The sequence below is a fragment of the Carcharhinus amblyrhynchos genome, chromosome 28 (assembly GCF_965287045.1).
Source record: "Carcharhinus amblyrhynchos chromosome 28, sCarAmb.v2.hapA, whole genome shotgun sequence".
NCBI classification, from domain to species: domain Eukaryota; kingdom Metazoa; phylum Chordata; class Chondrichthyes; order Carcharhiniformes; family Carcharhinidae; genus Carcharhinus; species Carcharhinus amblyrhynchos.
Genome location: NC_137351.1, coordinates 3,098,613 through 3,122,283, shown reverse-complemented (window position 1 = coordinate 3,122,283; position 23,671 = coordinate 3,098,613). Strand labels below are relative to the sequence as shown.

The 23,671-nt window shown below is 39.2% G+C and overlaps 1 protein-coding gene across 3 annotated transcripts in view; it reads right to left on the bottom strand.

The window, feature by feature from the left end:
- Positions 1 to 23,671, bottom strand: part of igdcc4 (immunoglobulin superfamily, DCC subclass, member 4) — a 120,196-nt gene that overhangs the window by 81,154 nt on the left and 15,371 nt on the right. For all 3 annotated transcript variants that reach the window (XR_013889588.1, XM_080214141.1, XM_080214142.1), the window contains exons 2-3: positions 15,542 to 15,856; positions 3,698 to 3,839 (exon numbers count right to left, since the gene is read on the bottom strand). Coding sequence is in view for 2 of the 3 variants with exons in the window: in XM_080214141.1 (XP_080070267.1) it covers positions 3,698 to 3,839; positions 15,542 to 15,856 (457 nt within the window). In the remaining variant the exon portion in view is untranslated. The remainder of the gene's footprint in view (positions 1 to 3,697; positions 3,840 to 15,541; positions 15,857 to 23,671) is intronic.

The window sequence follows — 23,671 nt, the reverse complement described above, 5'->3', positions numbered from 1 at the left end:
CCATCTTTGCATGTTTGGTTTGTTCAATCAATATGCAGATTAAAATTTCCCATTAAACTGGAGCTCCCTTCCAACATGCCCTTGATATTGCCCAATTTGTGCTCTGACTTACTAAGAGGTCACATTTTGAGGGCCTATAGACTACTCACACCCTTGTTTTCCTTCCTCTGCTATTCATGAGTTTAACCCAAAACTGATCGTACGTATATCACTATCCACCACCTTTATATCATGACTCGGCACTGCCCTAAAACCTCCCTCGATTAACAATGCTATCCCACCACCTTACCCCTTTGGCACGTTATTTACCCTGGAATGTTGAGCACCCAGTCCTGGTCGTCCTGCAACCACGTTTCTGTAATAGCTAAGACATCATACTTGTATGTTGCTATCTGTGCTATCAACCCATCTAACTTGTTGCAAATGTTTTGTGCATTCTCAACTCTGGACTTGTTGTGCATAGCATAATTTTGTTAATGTTCTCTCTTTCCCTCCGCACCCCCGCCGCGCACCCCCCCCCCCACCCCACAATCGCATGATGTTGATTTGCCATGTGAGATGAAGACTTGCAGCATAGTACAGTGCATTAAATACCATTGTATTATATCTGTCACATGTGGACAGTGGAATAAGCATGCACACTTAAGTAATGCCCTAAATGTTATTTCCTATCTATTGTACACTAGCTGATTTCCAGCAAGGTGATAGGAAAGGTGCAACTATTAGTTTCTGCGCCTCTGGGTTAAGGAAAGGGAAACAAGTCAGGATTTACACTTCCAATTATTCCCAGCAACACCTACTGAAAACACAAGTATATTTAGTGTGTGAGAGCAGTATAAAAAAACTGAACTGGGATACTTCCTGCAATGAAATGATCTGCCAACACTCCAAGTTTAGGCTTGCACACAAATAATGACCAGTCGGGCCAATGCTAGAACACTTATGGAACTTTTAGCAGAGATGAACAATCTGCAATTTCATCAGACCCACCAAATTGTAGAGCAACTAGTATATTCATGATTCAAGCATGGAGAGCCCCACCCCAGAGAAACCTCCAAAGCAGCACTCTTCTCTAATCTGGCACTCTACTCTAATACATCCCTCACGGGGAGAGCATATTGAGTATACTGGCTGCTCTGCACAATACTGTAACCTGGAAGTTACACAAAGGCTGAAAAGTTAGGAACAAAATTTAATTCCCCCAATTAAAAATACACAAAGATTTCATAGTTCTTTCATAAAAAGAGGACAAAGCAATATATCCTTAAAACACACATGGGAAAATTAAACAGGTGTTGTACCATGTATTTTCATATAAATAGTAACAGTCCTGAATTAAGTTAGTTTTGATAATCTAGAACCAAAATGAACTCAAACGATGGTGGAAACCAGAGCACACCTACATAGAATATTTCTTCAATTAATAATGAAGGGATTAAATTCTGTCCGAATGGAAAGGTTATTTGAGCTAGACAGGCATGTGAGGACTATAGGGATCAATGCAAGTTGCAAAAACAGTTATGTTATTTTCCAAGAATTGTTTTTTTTTGCAAGATCACTTTTTAAACAATATCTCAATTATGGAATTAATGCTGAAGGTTATCTTATTAGATACATTTTAGTGGTTAATTTTGTTACACAAGTATTGATTAGGGATACTGATCAAGGCTATTCCTATTCTAGGAGTCAAAATTGAGAAGCAAAATACTGCTAGTTTGCTGCAATATCAGTCATTCCTAGAAGCTCAGCATTATAATCAATGAAGACTAATGATTGTGGCCTAAGAATTCTGACTGGAATACGGAGGGACCGGCACCCCACCACTTCTGCAGCTACCCAAGAGCAAAGAATAAACTTTTGATATCCCTTTTAAACATTTGTATCAGGAAGCTACAATGACCAAGTCAGGTCCTTGTTGAAATGGAAAGAATGTCACAACTGCCTAATTGTGGCCGGGGCTGGCAGTAATCTCAGACTGCACTACACCGGCTCCCCACTTCCACAGATATATATTAGTTACTAACACCTGAAATCTAGTCACAGAACTTTAAAAGCCTTCATGGATTGCTTGTAGAGATCCAAGAAGAGAAACTGACTTAGTAGTCCAACTGCAAGAATTTGACTTTAAGCCTAGAAGTATCAATTAAGTTGTCACTTTTTGATCTAAATTCCATTCATACTCAACTCAATTTTTTTTTAATGATGTTGCTGTCTTTCTTGTGCTTTATCATTTTTACCTGTGTACAAACTGATCTCTTACGGCATTTATCAAGAGGAAACATTTTTCAGAAAACATTTTATTCTTTGACTTCTTTACAGGTTTCCCATTTTCTTAATTTTAATCACTTTTCCTTCCTTTACTCTCCCCCCATATTTAAGCCCTGGAGACAGGTAGCCACATTGTTTAGCATTGGCAAGGCAGATAATAAATGAGCCCTGAAGACTGCTGGTACTAATACTGGAGCTTTATTCCATATTAAGAAAGAAGGAGTATTATTCACATTCTGTAGGCACCCTCATTATCGCAAACTGATCTTTTCTGGTCAAGAAGCATTGTTATTATGACTGCATAGAAGGCTTAGGAGTGATCTTACAGAGGTCTATGAAATGATGAGTGGCATAGATCAGCTGGATTGTCAACCTTTTTTCCCCAACGATAAGGGCGTCTAAAACTAGAGGGCATAGGTTTAAGGGAAGAGATGCAAAAGGGTCCAGAGGGGCAGTTTTTTCACAGAGGGTGGTGAGTGTCTGGAATGAGGGGTAGTAGTAAAGGTGGGTACAATTTTGTCTTTTAAAAAGCATTGACAGTTAGAAAGAACATAAGAACATAAGAACATAAGAAATAGGAGCAGGAGTAGGCCATCTAGCCCTTCGAGCCTGCCCCGCCATTCAATAAGATCATGGCTGATCTGTTGTGGCTCAGTTCCACTTTCCCGCCCTCTCCCCATAACCCTTAATCCCCTCTCTTATCAAAAACCCATCAACCCGCTTCTTAAAAATATTTAGCGAGGCAGCCTCCACCACTTCAACGGGCAGAGAATTCCAGAGATTCACCACCCTTTGAGTGAAGAAGTTCCTCCTCAACTCCGTTCTAAACCGCCTCCCCTTTATCTTGAGGCTGTGCCCCCTAGTCCTACTGTCTTTTTTGAGCGGGAAGAGTCTCTCCACCTCTATCCTATCCATCCCATTCATCATCTTATACGTCTCAATGAGATCTCCCCTCATTCTTCTAAACTCTAGCGAGTACAAGCCTAGTTTATTCAGCCTCTCCTCATAGCTCAACCCCCTCAACTCCGGTATCAGCCTAGTAAACCTCCTCTGCACTCCCTCCAGGGCCAAAATATCCTTGCGCAGGTGCGGCGCCCAAAACTGCACACAGTACTCCAGCTGCGGCCTCACCAATGCCCTATACAGCTGCAGCAAGACCTCCCTACTTTTATATTCAATCCCCCTCGCTATGAAAGGTAATATGGGTATAGAGGGATATGGGCCAAACACGAGCAATTGGGACTAGCTTAATGGTAAAAACTGGGTTGTTTCCATGCTGTAAACCTCAATGATTCTATGACTCTAAATCAATTGCCACTCAGCCATAACAGTTCATAGGGTTGCCAAATTGATATATGGGCTATTTTGTTTACAAAGAAAACTCAAGTCTATTATGTTGTGAACATTAGTATTAAGTTTGAGAACTTGCCTTATGTCATTTGGAATAGCTGATTGGTTCTTCTCCCACGTGATAGCCGGAAGTGGGAGTCCGTCAATTCCACACTCAAAACGAGCAATTCCATTCTCCTCCACTATCTGTGATTCAGGCTGCTGATGAAATCGTGACAAGGCTGTCAAAACAGAAATTTCCTTTAAGTATAACCAAACATAAATCAAACTGAGCTACAACAATAACCACATGCTGAATACATGTTTCAAGGCATTAAAATAATTAAGTCCAAGGGAATGTTTATCATAATTATATTATCATAATTATATTGTCTTCTTGCAACACAAGTGTATCATAATTGACTGGATTTAACTCTGCCTTGTTGTTTCATATAAAATTCAAAGCAGGAATATCAATGATAATCAGAATCTTCATTTGGTACAGTGGAATTACATTTAAATTTAATCTTTTCAGGCACATTTTGGTATCATGTTAACACATCTTTATCATTTTGGCCACACATTTTAAGAAAAAATATTTTTCTGACAATAAATTCTCATGCATTTCTTGAAGTCAGTAAACCCAAAACTTGATAATGAGATTCTCACATACATAAAATGCTTTTACACTTTGGGAATAGGCCAAAGTCCACATTCATGGAGATGAAGGCAGATTATGCAATAAACTACTCTCAGTTCATTTATGGTTTTTTTGGGTTGAATCCCTGAAGCAGAGTTGTTCTTCCTCATTGCTTTTTAACTACTTCATTAATACACTATCTTTCAGGCTTCATGGAGGAGAGGAGAGAATGATGAAGCCCCATATATGCCCACTTCTCTATGGATAACACAATACTATCCAAACCATCTCATTAAATGGAGCATTTATAGAATAAAGGAGAATCATAGACTCCTTAAAAATCAAGAATTAACTAATTACAGCTACTTAATCTCCTTTTCAGACTTTTTGAAATAAAGAATAAAAGGTAAGATTGTGAATAAACTAACCCAACAGTACCTGGTAGCTTCCAGACAAGATATTACATCCAACTTTTAAGTAAAAAGTTGGATCTGGCACCCTATTTTGGAGGCTGGTTTCATGCACATACACTACATAGTCTGCTGAGTTTGATATTTATTGCTGAGGGCTAGATACTCATGAAGACTATCTGTCACCAAAAATTTAACAGAGTCATGGTAGCGAGATATAAATTGTTAACATAGACATTCTTATTTCACTGGTATTTCAGTAAACTGTAACAGTATGGAACAGCATGTATAGAATTTTGATATTGTGTTTTCCAACCAGTACAATTGCATTATCTTGACTGGAGAAAGCCTTTGCATTAGAGTTAAGTGTTGCTGGTTACAAGTCTACCACTGATAGCTTACCATAGTAATAATGATGGAAATAATCTAACAGCAAACCAATTGGTAATGTAAAGTGGCATTGTTTAATAATTCAAGTGCAATTTTACTCTGCAGCATATTAGAAATAATAGCGACAATTTTTAACATCTTAAGGTTTCTAAGTTGACATGCTAATTGCATAACAACAAATACTGCCATTACAAACTCTCCCATCTCAAAAATGAATGTTTTCCTGATTAACTGAACTATTCACAATGAACATCTACCAGTCACAAGCTCATTCAGATAAAACAAAGTTCAACTGTTGCGCATTTAAGGAACTAAAATACAAAACTAAAAATAAAAATGGAATGAAAATAAAAGTTCTTGTTTCATCACAGTTTTAGTTACTTCTTTCCTCCTCCAAAAGCACAAGCAGCCAGATTTTCAGAAATGTTGGTTAAAATTCCAAAAGTTATTGCTGAGGAATGCTTTAACATGTTTCTGTGATATTCATCTTTTCACTATTTTTACAGAGACTCAACCATTTATTTCCAAATAAGCTAAGATACCTAATAAAATTGTGGACTGGAGAAGGGGATACTGTAGTGTTAACTATTCGTTCTGTACTGTCAGTGGAGACTTCTGACCATAAACCTCCCATTTTTACCTCCATGTTGATTATAAATCACCTAGTTCCAATCTTAGCCGGTCTATCAGAGGGAACACTGTGTGGGAAAATTCAACCCAATCCTAGATACTATATGGCACAATGTCCTTCTATATTCATATAAATAATTAGCCTTTTGATCTTGATGGGATTTTCTGTGAATGTTTACAAACATAAAACATGTTAAATGTGGAAAAATTCAAGCACTAGCTGGTTCATGCATCGAAACATAAAAGATAGGAGCAGGAGGAGGCCACTTAGTCATTAAGGTCATGGCTGATCATCCAACTCAACAACCTAATGCTGCTTTATCCCCATAAACTTTGATCCCATTTGCCCCAAGTGCTATATCAAGCCACCTCTTGAATGCATTCAATGTTTTGGCATCAACTACTTCCTGTGATAATGAATTCCACCTGCTCACCACTCACTGGGTGAAGAAATGTCTTCTCACCTTCATCCTAAATGGTCTACCCTGTATTCTGAGACTGTGACCCCGGTTCTGGTCTTCCCCACCATCGGGAACATCCTCCCTGCAGCTATCCTGTCTAGACCCATTACAAGTCTCTACGCATTCTCCCCCTACCACCAACCACCACCCCCCCTCTGCCCATTTGTCTGAACTCCAGTGAAAACAATCCTAACCTAATCAATCTTTCCTCATATATCAGTCCCGCCGTCCCCGGAATCAGCCTGATAAACCATGCAAACTTAGCAGATTGTTGTATCTTAGTCTTTGAGCTCATGCTTCTCAATGGTCATTTCCAATGATAACATGTTATTCCCTTGGCTTTATTAAAACTTACTTTATGACTAGAGAAAATCATTCACAAATGAATAATTTGCTTACGTTAAATACTTGATCTTAAGCATAATCAAATGGCTTGCTCGAGAAAATCGTCCAGCTTTTTTCAGATTGAAAAAAATACATCATTCCTTTCTTATGTTACTATGTAGCTCATTTCTTGAATGCTTAAGTAATTCGTTACAGAATGTAAATCCACACTGAACAAAATAGCCTCATTTTATTACACTGTACCATTTTTAGAAGTTAGTTAGTTTTATAGCAAAACATCTTCCATTGCTGACAACTGTACCTTAATATAACTACCCTATGACTGTATATCAAACATCGAAGATGCCAGCTGGGTCACAAGTACAGTATGGTTAGTGCCAAATCTGTTTCAGAAAAAGAACATAAAATTGTATTTGAAGGAGGAGATGGGGGCATCTAAAGTTAAAATATATTCAGCATCTTTAACTTCTAAAATCATTAAATTTGACCTATCAGCAAGGAGAATGTAGATAGTTATACAAATATGCAACTTCTACAACTGCAATTCTTATATCAATATCTGTACATGAATATGTGCTGTGGACTGGAATGTTTGAATTATTTGCAGAGGCTGGAACTTTTTTCCCCCTGGAACATAGGAGGATGAGGTATGACCTTTTAAGGTGAATAGCCAAGATCTTTTCCCAAAACTAAAGGGCACGGATTGAAGGAGAGAGGGGAAGATTTAAATGACTTGAGGGTCAACTTTTTCACACAGAGTATGGTGCGTATATGGAACGAGCTGCCAGATGCAGTGGAAGAGGCTGGTACAATTATAACATTTAAAAAACATTTGGACAGGTGCACAGGTGGGAAAGGTTGAGGGATATAGGCGAAACACAGGCAAATGGCACTACTTCAGTTGAGGAAACCTGGTCAGCATGGATGAGTTGAGATTTCACTCTGATCTAATACCTATAATACATTCAAATCATTTTTAAGAACAAGTTTATTGTACACCTCCTTTAGAAATTTGTCACACAACATAAGCTGCTGACCCAATCCAATGTATTCTTGAACTGATCCTACAGTGGTAGCCCCAAGCAACATTTCCTTTGCTTTTGCTTCAACATGGGGGGATACACAACTTCTGTAGCTCCTTAATAGCATGTTAAAGATCAGGGCACTCGCTGCATTGAGAAACATGAAGTTGCATTCTACAATAACACTGCAAAATATTGGGCAGCCCACAAGTCAGGATTTTAGATTCACGATTTGTGTTCATTTATTCTACTTCACATTACATCAGTGTGATTGGATTGAAACAAATAACTGTACCTGATATCCATGCTTCCTTGATAGAATTTAAATTTACCTGACCAAGTAAAAAGGGATGAGAAGAAAACAAAAGTAATTCATATGTAACCAATTTGATGCTTTATTTAGATGCCTAAAGTACAGAAAGACTGAAGGCAAATAAGCCTTCCCATTTATTCATTCAGGTATTCTCCAGTTCCTTAATGAACGTATCCAATAAATAGTTGAACCATATACACTAGAAAGTGCTAGATTCAGTCCCTAAGTGTGTCTAGTTAGCTAAGTTGAAATGGAATCCCAGCAGCAGAGAGGAAAAAGACCAAATTTCTTGATCACATTCAACAATATCGCTGAAATAATGCAAGTGTGAATATCAGATGAAAACAGATTGGTCTCGACTGTGATGCCCCTCCTGTTCATAACTAGACATCTATTTAGGCTAAGAAATACCTTGAATCAAAAATAGGAAGTACAACAAAACAACAGAGAAAGACGTTAACTGGCACAGCATTAATTGGCTTATCTGATAGTTGACATATCCAACACTATGTTGTGGTTGGGGTGAGCAAAAAATTTACATGGGAGTTCAGAGTCATTGTTTGGGCCCTCCAGCAGCACAAACTTTAAGCTCAAACTCAGCGTCACCCGCCTAAATTATAGCCTCAAATCAATGGTGTGACTAGTTTTTCTCCAGTGAATTTGCTGCTGAAAGATCTGAAGATCTGTCTCACTCAGTGCTGTCAGCTTTTTCTTTCTGGCAGTAAAATTGAGACTTGAGAAGGTCAGCAAACAGCAATCATAACAAATGAGCATATTCCTTTCCCATGAAGTGTATGGTGAGTGGAACATCCAACACAAAAGGCAACAGAGGTCGAGGAGGTAACCAGAAGCATCAACCTCTGTCAAACTGGGACTTACAGCGTAGTATCAATGATAGCTGACTTTTCTGGCAGCTACCATTTATCCCCATGGATTTGATCTACACCTGCTGATTTGTCCAATGTCCTGTAAATTCGCATTCAAAGAAACTTTGGAAGTCCACTCACTTATGTTACATCTTATGGTAAATTGGATGATACTTTTCATAAATGAAGTGTCATACAATACAATACATTCTAATCTGTTGCTGAACTACTGTGGTTGAATCATCATAAATCCTAAAATAATTAAACAAATTGCTTTTATAAGGAAATCTGCAGCTTCTCTTTTCCTCTTGTTTTGAAGAACTTAAAAACATGGTATATGAAACATAATGGGATATGTCCTAACTGCAATATTTGTAAATGAGACATAAAGACAGTACTAAATAACTTGCAGTTCTCATTATGCCTTTGTAAAGATTTGAAAATAGACTATAAGATAATAACAGCTTTGTAAACATACTGTATCACCTTTATTCCCACCTTACTTTTATGAAAATCATGAAATGCTAAAATATAGCTCTAACTTCCTTCACAGATCACGCAAGTTAATTTTTTTAAAAAATCTTCAACAAATTGGAAATCAACAGTATTTCTTTACATCACCTGCAATTCAGCTGCCACCTTTAATATTACATCCAAGTTAAGTAAAACATCCAAAATCTAACAGCATTTAGAGAACACAGATTTATGCACAACAAAGAATAGGTCTAGAATACTCCTATGTGTATTTTCTGACACTCATAGTCCTGTCAGAAATCAAAATGAAAGTCTGTAACACTTCAAATTATAATCAAATCACCAGTAGAACTCTACCAAAGATTAGTGTCTTTAAAATCCTGCACGTATGCATATTACAGCAAGGTTTTCAAAACTCCGAACAACAGGATGACAATAGAGTAGATCAAAATACAGCAAAATATCAAATAACCTCTCACCAATCCTTCTCATTTTCTTGCAAAAAACTAATGGTTAAATCTTCTGAATGCAAGAACAAGTTAAACACATTCCCATCTGAATTCTGAACAAATCTCTTAACTAGAGAAGCCCAAGCACTGATTCATTTAAAGGCAAACTGTCCAATTATACAAGTTAAAAATCTTAATAACTACTGTTGTAAAGGCATCAGTAACTGCTGACAAAAATATAAAAAGGTGCTTGCTTAAAACTCTAGAGATCACACTACATTTTCTTTTTCCAATACTTGCAGAATTTCTTCTAAGGTTTACAATTGAGCGACAATTGTCAAAAGTCAGCTTAGCAAATACATCAGTTGTACCCTCTCAAGCATTGTCACAAAGATCACATTTTTCTATCCGGATTTTTCCTATCCAGCTCGGTGACACAGTGTTAGCACTGCTGCCTCACAGCACCAGGACCTGGATCTGATTCCTGACTTTCTGTGCGGTGTCTGCACGGGTTTCCTCTGGGTGCTCCGGTTTCCTCCCACAGTCTGAAAGACGTGGTGGTTAGGTGCACGGCCATGCTAAATTCTCCCTCAGTGCACCCGAACAGACAACGAACGTGGTGACTAGGAATTTTCACAGTAACTTCATTGCAGTATGAATGTAAACCTACTTGTGACTAATAAATAAACTTTAAAACTTCAAAAATCATTATGGGTTTTTCACTCATTTAGTCAAATTTCTGCCCTGAAAAGAATGGAGCAGAACTTAATTACCAACATTACACACTTCAATCGGGAAAAAAATCCAGCATGCACATTATCATACAAGTTTAAACATAGTACCGTTCCCTGTCCCAAATATTTCCCCTCTTCTGCTTTCTGAAAAGAATCATTCACTTAAGCTTCCCGCATTCCTATTTTTACCCTATTTGTCCATTTTGCATTTCTTCATACAACCACAGCATATGCAATATCCATTCACCCGTGACAAAAACATCGTAAAACATCCTAAACACTCGTTCCAAATGAGACAGCAAGTTCCATGCACTACCTTCATCTAGTTTTTGGGCTTACTCTTCCACGGTGAAATTGTCTCAAGCTTTGGAGCCCAAAATGCAATTAAAATATCTGCTTTACCAAATCCCTCCATTTTCTTCACGTGGTATATAGACCTTCTGTTGTTCGCCTCTCCTTCCAACATTACAATAATTACTACACTTCAAAAGGTTACTCCACTGACTTTAGGATTTCCAGAGACTGTCAAAGGCACAACATAGTCCTTCTTTTTTCCAGTCTGGACTGTACTCTTCAGTTTCCAACTAAGCTTAAATCAAGTTTCTGCCAACTTCCTTCTAGGTACTTTGGTTTAGCCATTGAGATATATCTACCATTTTCCTTTCCGTAGGGAATGTTGAGGTACAGTGGTGGTCTGCTGGCAACCAGTGGATAGAGTGGGAATTGGCATTACAAATGGATGATCAGAATACAGCTCCAGCAGTAACCCTAGACCAGGTGCTAACCAGTTTTTATTTCTTTTTGAAGAAGTGAGGTAAGGATGACTGCTGGTGCCATCAAAGCAGTATTTAACCAAAGTGTGATTTCAAGGAACCGTATTATTGAAGTTGATGGGAAATCGGGGGAAATGGTCTCCAATGGTTGGTGTCATACCTAACACAAACTAAGATAGCTCTTGCTGTTGGAGATCAATTACCTCAGGTCCTGGACATTGCGCAGGAATTCCTTAGGGTGATGTTAAGCTAACCAACTTCAGCTACTTCATCAATTTCATTAATGACATTCACTCCTTCATAAGGTCAGAGGTGGAGACGTTTGCTGATGATCCTATTTTTTCACTGCCTTTGCAACTTCTGTGAGATTGAAACAGTCCTGCACACAAAGACGACCTGGACAACATTTAGACTTGGGCTGACAGTGGCAACTAAAATTTGTGCCACACAAATGCCAGGCAATAGCCACCTTCAACAAGGGAAAATCTAACTCTCTCTCCCTTAACTTTTAACTTCATTACCAACACTGAATCCCCCACCATCCTGGGGATTGCCAATGACCAGAATGTTAAGTTGATGAGACGCATCAATTCTGTTGCTACAAGAACAGGTCAGAGGCTAGGTATTCTGAGAATAATTCACTATTCATACACTAGCAGCTCAACAAGTCTAGGCTTGACCAGCACCGCATTCACCCCTGGCAGACAATGGTGGCAGCGTGCATCATCTACAAGATGCACTGTAGCAACTTGTCAAAGCTCCTTTGACAGCACCTTACAAACTCACGGCCCTTACCACCTAGTTAAACGAGGCAAGAGGCCTAAGGAAATATCAACTGGAAATTTTGCTCCAACTTACACAGCTTCCTCATTTAGAACTATATCTTTGCACCTTCACTGTTGTTAGATCAAAATCCTGCAATTCCCTTCCTAATAGCTTTACAGTTGTATCCACACTACGTGGGCTGCAGCATTCAAGGAGGCTCACCACCATTTTCACAAGGACAAATTAGGAGTGGACAATAAATACTGGCCTTGTCATCAACGCTCACATCCCGTGAACAAATTTTTAAACAGTTGGTCTATCAATTTGTGTTTTCATTTCAGATTTTGTGCTTTTATGGAATGCAGGCAACATAGAATTGTTAAAGCACAGAAAGCCATTCAGCCCATCGCGTCTGTACCGACTCTCCTAAGAAGCAATTCACATACTGCCATTCCCCTATCCTGTCCCCAAATCCCTCTACATTCCTCCTTTTCAGGTATTTAGAAAGTTTATGACACAAAAAGAGGCCAGCCCATCATGTCTGTGCCAGGCAAAAAAAGAGCCACCCAGCCCAAACCCATCTTCAAGCAGCAAGTTCCAGACCCCTACAATCCTTTGGGTGAAAAAGTCCTCTAATCCTTCTATCAATCGTTTCAAATATATGCCCCCTATCAGCCACTCTGTCCATGAGTGGGCTGGCCAAAAAGGAGCCACACAGCTTAATCCCATTTTCAAGCAGTGAGTTCCAGATCCATGCCATCCTCTGCCTCTAAAAACTCACTAATCCTCCTATCAATCACCATAAATCTGCATTGTACCCCCCACCCCCATCAGTCATCTGAACTGTACAGTACTCATGCTGTGGCCCAGCTAGTGTTTTATTTAGCTCTAGCATAACCTATCTGCTTTTATCTTCTATGCCTTGATTAATAAAGTTTTCCAATCTGCCTTTTTAATTACCTTATTGACCTGTCCCTACTACCTTCAGGGATCTGTAGACTTGTACTCCAAGGTGCCTCACTTCCTCTATACCTCTCAGTATCATCTCATTTATTGTACATTCTTTTGCATTGTTTGTCGTCCCCAGATGCACAACCTCATATTTCTCCAGATTGAATTTCATTGCCACTACTGATATCTTCCTGTAGTCCCCAATCAATTTCCTCAGTATCAGCCATGCGGCAAATTTGTGTGTCTACCACAAACTTCTTGATCATGGGACCTGCATTTCAGTCCCAATCATTAATAAATACCACAAAAAGCAAGGCGCTATACTGAACCCTAAGGAACCCCACTGGAAACAGCCTTCCAGTCACAAAAACACCTGTCAACCTTTACCTTTTCTTTCCTGCCACTGAGCCAATTTTGGATCCAGCTTCCTACATTCCCTTGAATCCCATGGACTTTCTTTTTTTTAAAACCAGTTTGCCATGTCAAAAACATTAATAAAATCTATGTAGACCACATCAACTGCACTACCCTCATCAATCCCCCTTTCCTCCTCACAAAGTTCAATCACGTTAGTCATACATGATCTTCCCTTACCAAATTCATGCTTACTGCCCTGATTACTCCGTTTTCCTAAATGACAGTTTATCCTGTCTCATTTGCCCAATAACCAAGGTTAGACTGGTATTAGTCAGTCTACACCTCTCTCCACTTTTAAACAAAGGTACAATGTTATTAGCCATTCAATTCATCAGCACCACACCTGCAGCCAATGAAGATTGGAAAATAGTCACTGCATCCACTGTTTCCTCCCTGGCTTCTTTTAACAACCTGGGTTACACTTCATCTTCCCTGGTGATTTGTCCACTTACAAGGAGTGATGCTAATCCCTTAACACTTCTTCTCTCTGTATGTTTATTGCATCCAATATTTTACACTCCTCCTTAACTACAATGCCTCAATTATACATACTCTCTTCTATGAAGACAGATGTGAGGAATTCAAGAACCATACCTGCATCTTCTGCCTCTACACAGAGGTTACTTATTTGGTCTTTTATGGGCCCTACTCTTTCCTTATGATATCCCTTGTGTTTAAGGTAATGATAAAACATCTTTGGCTTATCCTTGAAGACTGTTTTCTTCAATGCAGCAAGATTTTTCAATATGATTTTTCAATCCTGAGAGACAGGAACTACGAACATCTACAGAAGTATAGCATGATCAAAAGTAGTCAGCACGGCATTGTCAAAGGCAGATCGTGCCTTACGAGCCTGGTTGAGTTTTTTGAAAATGTGACTAAACACACTGACGAAAGAAGAGGGGTATATGTGGTTTACATGGACTTCAGCAAGTCAGTCGATAATGTCCCCCATGCAAAACTTATTCAGAAAGTGAGGGGGCATGGGATCCAAGGGGACGTTGCTTTGTGGATCCCGAACTGGCTTGCCCACAGAAGGCAGAGAGTGGTTATAGATGGGTCTTTTTCTGCATGGAGGTCGGTCACCAGTGGAGAGCCCCAGAGATCCGTTCTGGGACCCTTGCTGTTTGTGATTTTTATAAATGACCTGGATGAGGAAGTGGAGGGATGGGTTGGTAAGTTTACCAATGACACAAAGGTCAGAGGTGTTGTGGATAGTTTGGAGGGATGTCCGAAGTTGCAGCGTGACATAGATAGGATGCAAGGCCGGGTGGAGAAATGGCAAATGGACTTCAACCCGGATAAAGGTGTGGTGGTACATTTTGGCAGGTCAGATGGGATGAAAGAATATAATGTTAAGTGTAAGACTCTGAGCAGTATGGAAGATCAGAAGGATCTTGGGATCCAGGTTCATAGGACTCTCAAATTGGCTTCGCAGGTAGAGGATGTGGTTAAGAAGGCGTATGGTGAACTGGCCTTCATCAAATCAAGGAATTGAGTTTAGGAGTCAGGAGATAATGCTGCAGCTTTATAAGACCCTAGTCAGAACCCCCTTGGAGTACTGTGCTTAGTTCTGGTCACCGTACAGGAGGGATGTCACTGAAAGGGTGCAGAGGAGATTTACAAGGATGTTGCCTGGATTGGGTGGCATGCCTTATGAGGCTAGGGTGAGAGAGCTCGGTCTTTTCTCCTTGGAGAGACGAAGGATGAGAGGTGATCTGATAGAGGCGTTTAAGATGTTGAGAGGTATTGATCGAGTGGATTCTCAGAGGCTTTTTCCCAAAGCTGAAATGGCTACCACAAGAGGACACAGGTTTAGGGTGCTGGGGAATAGGTACAGAGATGTCAGGGGCAAGTTTTTCCATTCAGAGGGTGGTGCTTGTGTGGAATCGGCTGCCGTCGGTCGTGGCAGAGGCAAATTCGATAGGGTCTTTTAAGAGACTTCTGAATGAGTACATGGGACTTAATAGGATTGAGAGTTACAGGTAAGCCTAATAGGTAGAGATATGATCGGCGCAACTTGTGGGCCGAAGGGCCTGTTTGTGCTGCAGTTTTTCTATGTTCTATAGTTGTTTTAACCTACAAAGCAATTGAATATCCTTTGAGCAAAATGATTTGAGACAGTGTGCAGTTGCGTAACTCCAATATTATAATTATATATGATTCATACAATGAATTTTAAAAAAGTAACCATTTTTTATTGATTGAACAAATGTAGTTAGATGATTTTTCAGTCATCTAAAATGTGAACGCCTTGAAGATGTTCGCTTAACAGCCATCGAAAATGAATGTAAAAACACTTACTAGAAAATCTGATCAATGCAGTCCTACTAGTTATGGCCCCAAATGAATTCTGGGACATGCAGGTGTAACTCCCTTCGCTGCTGCCTCCATCTTGGCTAATGGAATCCATTGATACATTTGAAATGTATAGTGTCCCATTGGGAAATACATGGTGTCGTCCTTGATCCACAACAGGAATTCCCTCTTTCTTCCATGTTATGTTGGCAGGCTGATCAACAGCAGGTAGGTTGCAATCCAACACCACAGTTTGGTTAGGCTGCAGTATTACTTGCACAGGGCCAACACTGCAGCTCAAATCCAGAGAATTCACTCTGTCTAGATCAAAGAGAGAAAAAATAGCAAATTAGAATTTGAAAACAGTTGAAAAGAATACACGTTTGTGTTTTTGTGAAACACGTCACCAAGTCTTTCAGCCATTTAACTGGAAATTAAATGCACATGTTCTTCAGTGTAATTCACAATATAATTCTTCAGACACGTTTTATGAATTTTTTTCAGAGTTATATTGTTGGACTCTAAAACTAAAGTTTATAAATTGCAGTATAAGTATAGTGAGTAACATACATTTATTTAACCTGTCATTTAAAAACAATATTTGTAGCTTATTATTTTGTATGCATAACCACTGTGGGGAACTACATTAATTAGAAATGTAGCAGGACCCTTGTAAGGGCTTATACAAGATCAAAAGTCAACTCACAGAAAGCAATTGGCCCAGATGGGGTCCTAACTGCTTCAAGAAGATGACCATCATCCTGGTACCAAGATGCCTTATCCTAGTTTCAAGGTTTGTTTCTTCATGATAGTATCTTATATTGCATCTACCAAAAAGCCCCAAACCCTCTCTGACAGCAGAAAGCAATCTAAAGAGTACAACTAAATTAAGATTCAGCAAATTGTATATTTGTGAATATGCAAAATACTTCACAGCAACATGGAAGCTCTCCAAAAAGTGGATTTGATCCAAAGGGTTGTAAGCTGCAAAAAAGATCCATGCAATTTGATTAAAATCCAAGATAGTACAGAATTGAAGAGAGAAAACCTGAAACTAAATTTACTCGAACTTCCAATTAAAAAGGTGACACCTAGAATATGAAAGCTAATATAATTTATACCATGGTGCTAATCAAATTAAGATTTAGTAAGAGAAACTTGGGATCATGACCGTACATTTCATGTTTAGTCCTACAGTGTAAATGTGAGAATCAAAGTAATTCACATAAAGTATCTTTACCCCAACTGCCAGCCTATCCCATGAATTATAATAAATACAACACGTGAAATGGATTAAGAAATCAAGTGTACAGAGTCTTCACCCAAATTGAGAACAAATGTAAAATACATAGGCAAATTATCTGCATAATTGCTACCGTTCATCACAAGCTGTGTTTAAAAAGGAATTGCACAGGGATAGCTAAAAAACGAAATATCAAGGAAGTGGCTCCTGTCTTGCTTATTCAAATCGATGAGTGCACCAAAGAGAGTGATATTGAGTAATTAAATCTAGAAGGTGGTGGCTTAATCAACTTCCTAGGTGAATCAGCTACCTCAGTTGAGGCAGCCTTGGTGTAAAGGGAAATTAAAGTTAACCACTTTTCCTCTGCTGTAAACTGAATCTACTGTATCAAATAAGGACAAGATGAGAATCAATAGTCATGGCCTTTGTGACAAAACAGGCTATTGATACTCTCCAAATTTACAATGTGAAATTAAACATCTTGATTTAAAACAAAACAGCAACCCAACTGAATGGAAGCAGGCTCGTTGTTCTGGAAGTGCAGATCTTGAAAGAGCATCATAGAATATTAAAGGCCTTAGGCTAATGAGGGTGTGAAAACAAAATCAAAGGAATTCTAGGTTTTATCTCAAGAAGGTACAAAATATAAAAGCCAGAGATAACAGATAGTCTGTATAAAAGCTTAAGCTCTGTTAGTGTACTCTGTGTTGTACTGAGTTCCACATTACCAAGGATATTGAAACTTTAGAGAGGGTGCAATGCAGATCCACTGGAACAATATTGACAAGAAGAAAAACAAATACAAGGAAGGATGAAAAACTGGTATTGTGGCAAAACAATGTAGATTGTGAGGCAGCAAAATGGAAGCATTTAAAATTATGAAAGAATTGGAGGGGTAGTTAAAGAAATTTGTTTCCACCATTCAAGGGGGAAAGAATGATGTGCCAAAGGTTGAAGGCAAGCGATTTAGAACTGAGGAGAGAGGAATCTTCTTCACTGTAGTGTTCACTTACAGGGTTAGCAGTTCAGACAGGAACTATGTCAATATTCAAAATTAGATTGGAAAGATGAAGGAAGGAAACAGGATTGAAAAACAGGATGGGTAAAACATGATTAGGGGTATTTCTAATAACAGGTAAACAGGCAAGGGCTGACTGGAGCTGAAGTCACAGCCTCATGCATTCCTTCATTATTTCTGGCTCTCTTTATAACATTTATGATCAGAGCCAATAGCTCCAATTAGGTGCATAAACTGCAGAAAGTCTTTTTTAATTACTAGCCAATCACAACCATTTTTTGTGCAAAGACTTTAGAGAGGGTGCAGATATCATAAAGTAAGCAAAACTGTAAGAGGCCAAAAACATTGAATGGTGGAAACGTGTAGACTCCTTGCACAATTTTCGAAAATAAGTTGTTATCTTCCTTTGGAAACGTTCACATCTGTTTGCACACTAATCCTGTTATGTCCTGGTACGTAAGATACAGGCCTAATTCAGAGATTATGATTAAGGAAGTTCATGGCTCTTTTTTGGAGCATCTTTATTTAAAACAATTTAATTTAACAATTTAAACAAACTGAATGAAATCCACCATCTAATTAATTCCCTTCTAAAAAATTTTGCTTTCTGGTTCTTCCTATAGCCATAGATTTTTAAAAAGGGTAACTGACACAGTACCCATTAATGGCAAATCAAGTGCATCAGTTTAAATTATCTTTAACAGAATTGTAATGGTAAACCCAGGGGTGTTTCAAATTACAACGGCTATTAACTCAATTACCTTACTGGTTGATGTCAGTATTCAGGTGATCAAACTGGTATATGAAAATCTACTGACAGAACAGATCAAGTTAATCATATCCTATTGCAGTTGCTTCATTTTTAAGAAATTCTATTTGTGAAACTTTCTTTATAAGTAGGAGCCCAGGAAATAGCTGGTAATGAGGAATGTTACTGCTTTTTGAAAAAAGTAATTCCTTTTGGTCTTTGATTTGATGCTAACTGAGTCATGGGTTGGGCTGTAGCACCAATTGTAATAATAAAAAAATCAGTGAAAATGTATAAGGTCTTTAGCAAGTAAGTAATTTTTTTTATATATAGTGGTGACATGTTTACAAAGAACAAAGAACAAAGAACAACCCAGCACGGGAAACAGGCCCTTCGGCCCGACAAGCCCGCACCGCCGCATCACCCTACACCTATTCTACCCTGCGTATCTACAAATAGAACCCCTGACTTAGCCAGATTCAGGGGAGAATAGTGTCAATTTGGTAAAACCAATCAGCCTAAGAGCACATCTTTGGGGTGTGGGAGGAAACCGGAGCGCCCGGAGGAAACCCACGCAACCACAGGGAGAATGCACAAACTCCCACAAACACAGGCCCAAATCCATGTATCTGCACAGCTAGCAGTGCTAGTCACCGAGCTGTTGCGGCGCCCGTCTACCGGTCCAGGATCAAGCACACACACCGACACGAAGTACTAGGCCACTCCCGGAACCTCCAGGAGCAGCCCACGCACGACCCACCATGTGCATGCCCCTCGTTTGACAACGAGGTGGACCTCCACGTGCGGAGTGAAAAGACAAAAACGTTAATCACAAGCCTGCCTTTCCAGTGTCTCCCGAGGTTCTAACCCTTATTCAATAACCCCTACCATAACCTTCCATCCTCGTTTCACTCATGTGCCTATCTAACTGAACCTTAAACGAGTCCAACGTTCCCGCCTCCACCACCCCACTCGGTAGCGCGTTCCATACCCCCACTACTCTCTGCGTAAAGAACCTTCCTCTCATATCCAAATTATACCTCTCCCCCCTCACCCTTAAATCATGTCCTCTTGTATTCGTAACCAATCTAGGGAGCAGTCTCTCACTATTGACCCTGTCTATTCCCGTCAGTATCTTATATACCTCTATCATGTCACCCCTCAATCTCCGTCTTTCCAAAGAGAACAGTCCCAGTCCCCCTTCGATACATAAGAACTAGGAGCAGGAGTAGGCCATCTGTCCCCTTGGGCCTGCTGCGCCGTTCAATTAGATCATGGCTGATCTGTTCATGGACTCAGCTCTACTTCCCCACCCACTCACCATAACCCTTAATTCCTTTACTGTTCCAAAATTTATCTTTCCTTGTCTTAATAACGTTCAATAAAGTAGCCTCAACTGCTTCATTGGGCAGGGAATGACACTATAGTTAAGAAAGCCCATCAACGTCTCTACTTTCTCAGAGGACTAAGGAAATTTAGCATGTCAGCCACAACTCTCACCAACTTTTACAGATGCACCATAGAAAGCATTCTTTCTGGTTGCATCACAGTTTAGTATGGCTCCTGCTCTGCCCAAGACGGCAAGAAACTACAAAAGGTTGCAAACGCAGTCCAATCCATCACGCAAACCAGCCTCCCATCTACTGACCCTGTCTACACGGCCCAATGCGTCGGCAAAGCAGCCAGCGTAATTAGGGATCCCACACACCCCAGACATTCTCTCTGCCATCTTCTTCCTTCGGGAAAAAGATACAAAAGTCTGAGGTCACGTACCAACCGACTCAAGAACAGCTTCTTCCCTGTTGCTGTCAGACTTTTGAATGGACTTACCTTGCATTAAGTTGATCTTTCTCTACACCCTAGCAATGACTGTATCACTACATTCTCATTTCCTTCTCTATGAACAGCATGTTTTATCTGTATAGTGCGCAAGAAACAATACTTTTCACTGTATGTTAATACATGTGACAATAACAAATCAAATCAAAATCAAAAGATTCACAATTCTTTGCATGGAGAAGTTCCTCCTCAACTCTGTCCTAAATCTGCTCTCCCTTATTTTGAGGCCATGCCCCCTAGTTCTAGTTTCACCCTTCAGTGGAAACAATTTTCCTGCTTCTAATCTATTCCCTTCATAATCTTATATGTTTCTATAAGATCTCCCTTCATTCTTCTGAATTCCAAAGAGTATAGCCGCAGCCTATTCAGTCTCTCCTCATAAGCCAACACTCTCAATTCCAGAATCAACCTAGTGAATTTCCTCTGCACCCCCTCCAGTGCCAGCATATCCTTTCTCAAGTACGGAGACCAAAACTGTACGCCAGGTGTGGCCTCATCAGCACCTTATACAGCTGCAACATAACTTCACTGTTTTTAAACTCCATCCCTCTAACAATGAAGGACAAAATTCCATTTGCCTTCTTAATTACCTGCTGCACCTGCAAACGAACTCCTTGTGATTCTTGCACAAGGACACCCAGGTCCCTGCTGCAATTTTTTACCATTTAAATAATAGTCCATTTTGCTGTTACTCCAACCAAAATGGATAACCTCACATTTACCAACATTGCACTCCATCTGCTAAACCCTCGCCCTCTCACTTAAACTATATCTCTTTGCAGGCTTTCAGAGTCTTCTGCACACTTTGCTCTGCCACCCATCTTAGTGTTATCTGCCAATTTTGACATACTACATTTGGTCCCCAAATCCAAATCATCTATGTATATCAGAAACAATTGTGGTCCCAACACTGATCCCTGAGACACACCACTAGTCATTGGTCACCATCCAAAAAAAAACACCCATTTACCCCCCACTCTGGTTAACAAACAGAAAACAATCTTCCATCCATACTAATACATTACCTGTAACACTATGCACCTTTATGTTATGCAGCAGTCTTTGGTACCGCACCTTGTCAAATGCCTTCTGAAAATCCAGATACACCACATCCACAGGCGCCCCACTGTGCATGTAATGTTCTCAAAGACTTCCATCTAATTAGTCAAACATGATCTGCCCTTCATGAACCCATGCTGCATCTTACCGATGGGACAATTTACATCCAGATGTTTCGCTATTTCTTCCTTGATGATAGATGATGTTTTGATTATTTTACTTTATATTAAAAAAAACTAACTGCATAATAAGATCTCACAGAAAAGTTCTGCACAGGAAGTGACCATTATGCCATCTCATGTTAACTATTGCAATTAGTTTGTCAAGTATAGCTATCTGCTACATATAGTATAACATATTGTTGACCTCTGTACAAGGTAGAATTACTTACAATGTTAGCCTTTGGCCAGCTGAGTTCAAGTGTATGATTGCACAGCTTATGCCATGATGCACAGTGTGACTTGTTGCAGTTGATATGTTTCCAGTTTGAATATCCATCTTTCAATGCTGTGTGGGAACAACAGGCAACACGATAGAAGGGCAATCAAATAAGCCCCATCCTGGACATGCCGAACCCTTGATCTAAATGGCACCCATGTCTAGAGTAACTTTTACTACCCAGAGGCCATCAAAGTTATCAACATTTACAAGTTTTACACGCAGCCAAAGGTTGAATGCCAGTCAAAGGACAAAAATAAAAATTCCCATTTGGAGCCTGTGAGAAGGAAATGCAATTGGAAACAAGTCCTTAATGATAATTACTATATCTAATTACAAGAACTGTGTTTGAGAAGTGCTTCCTCCCCACCACCCCACTGAAATTCACAGAAATGCTTTCAGTTACATGAGAATCTGTCAGAATAAAGCTTACAAAAAATATTTTTTCTTCCAAATGAATCAATATTACTAATTGAGTTTTAACAACTCACATTTGTATTGTGTATTACTGAATGAACTAATTTCTTCAAAACTACTTACGAAACCAAACTAACATACTGCATTAAACTTGATCAGTCTTATATCGAGCAAACAGAATCAATTCTATGATTCATAGGAATGTTAATATTTCTGTTATGTGATAAGAGTAACTGAAACTGATCGTAAAAATGTAATCAATTTATTTATCCAGTCCTTTTTAGGTCCTTCATTTCTCAAACTATTTTTTGCTAAACAAACATGAAGAAACATCCAAAGCAACAACCAATCAAAAGTGCACAGGATCAGTCCAGACTGCTGCATCCCTCTCTTCTCTCTGGGGAAGAATAAAGTCTCAGTTCAGCATCATCACAATTGTGATCTCACCCAATTTTGAATGCACCATTACAGCCTTTCTCCAGAGGAAAAGAAGCCACCATGATCGTTCTCAAATGTCAGATTTTTTTAGTTATCAATTCCAAACAACATTAGTAAAGATCTGGGAGCAAATAGGTCGACAGCTGCTCTTGTGGCTGGGGAATGGAGAACAAACAGAGTATGGTGTTGGTAAACCTAATGGAAGAGAAGCACTTATTTTAAGCTTACAGAGACCTAGAACAGGTTTCAAAACAAGCACTTTTTTCACGGATAAAATCTTTTAAGTCAGCATCATCTGACCTGTAAACTATCACCATTTAATAACAGGATAAAAATTGTTTCTTTTTAGCAACTTGCAAGCAGTCAATAAATTTGCTGACATAGTGCGACTGCACAACTATATGGGATGGAAAGGCACCCAGATGCACTATCAAGTGCAAATGAAATTTTCCTAACTTCAGCTATGTAACATCTTGGAACCAGTTCTCTTCAAAACAAGTAAGTATAGGATAACACCAAGTCCCCTCCCCCATCCCCTCTTATATAAAAGGTACAAAGAGCATGCTCAGCCAAGGTACAAAGTTTGAATAAAGTACAGTTAGGAGGTAAAAGATTAAAGTTTGAAATGCATTAGCAAATTAAAAAATATACTTTCATTATCTGTAATGACATGAAGACTCTGCCCCATTAATACATTTTAATAAACAAATTTACATTCAACAACTTTTAAAGTTTAATCATTTACATAGACAAAAGTGTTAATGAATCTGTGTATAGCAACCAACAATGCGTCTAGTTTTTTTGGTGCTGGTTGTGGAAACATTATTGGATTTCATACGAGGAAAACAACCCAATTTCTTTTTGAAAAATGCCATGACATTTTCTATGTCCACTTGAACAAGCAGGCATTGCTTCAATTCAGCATCACATCCAAAA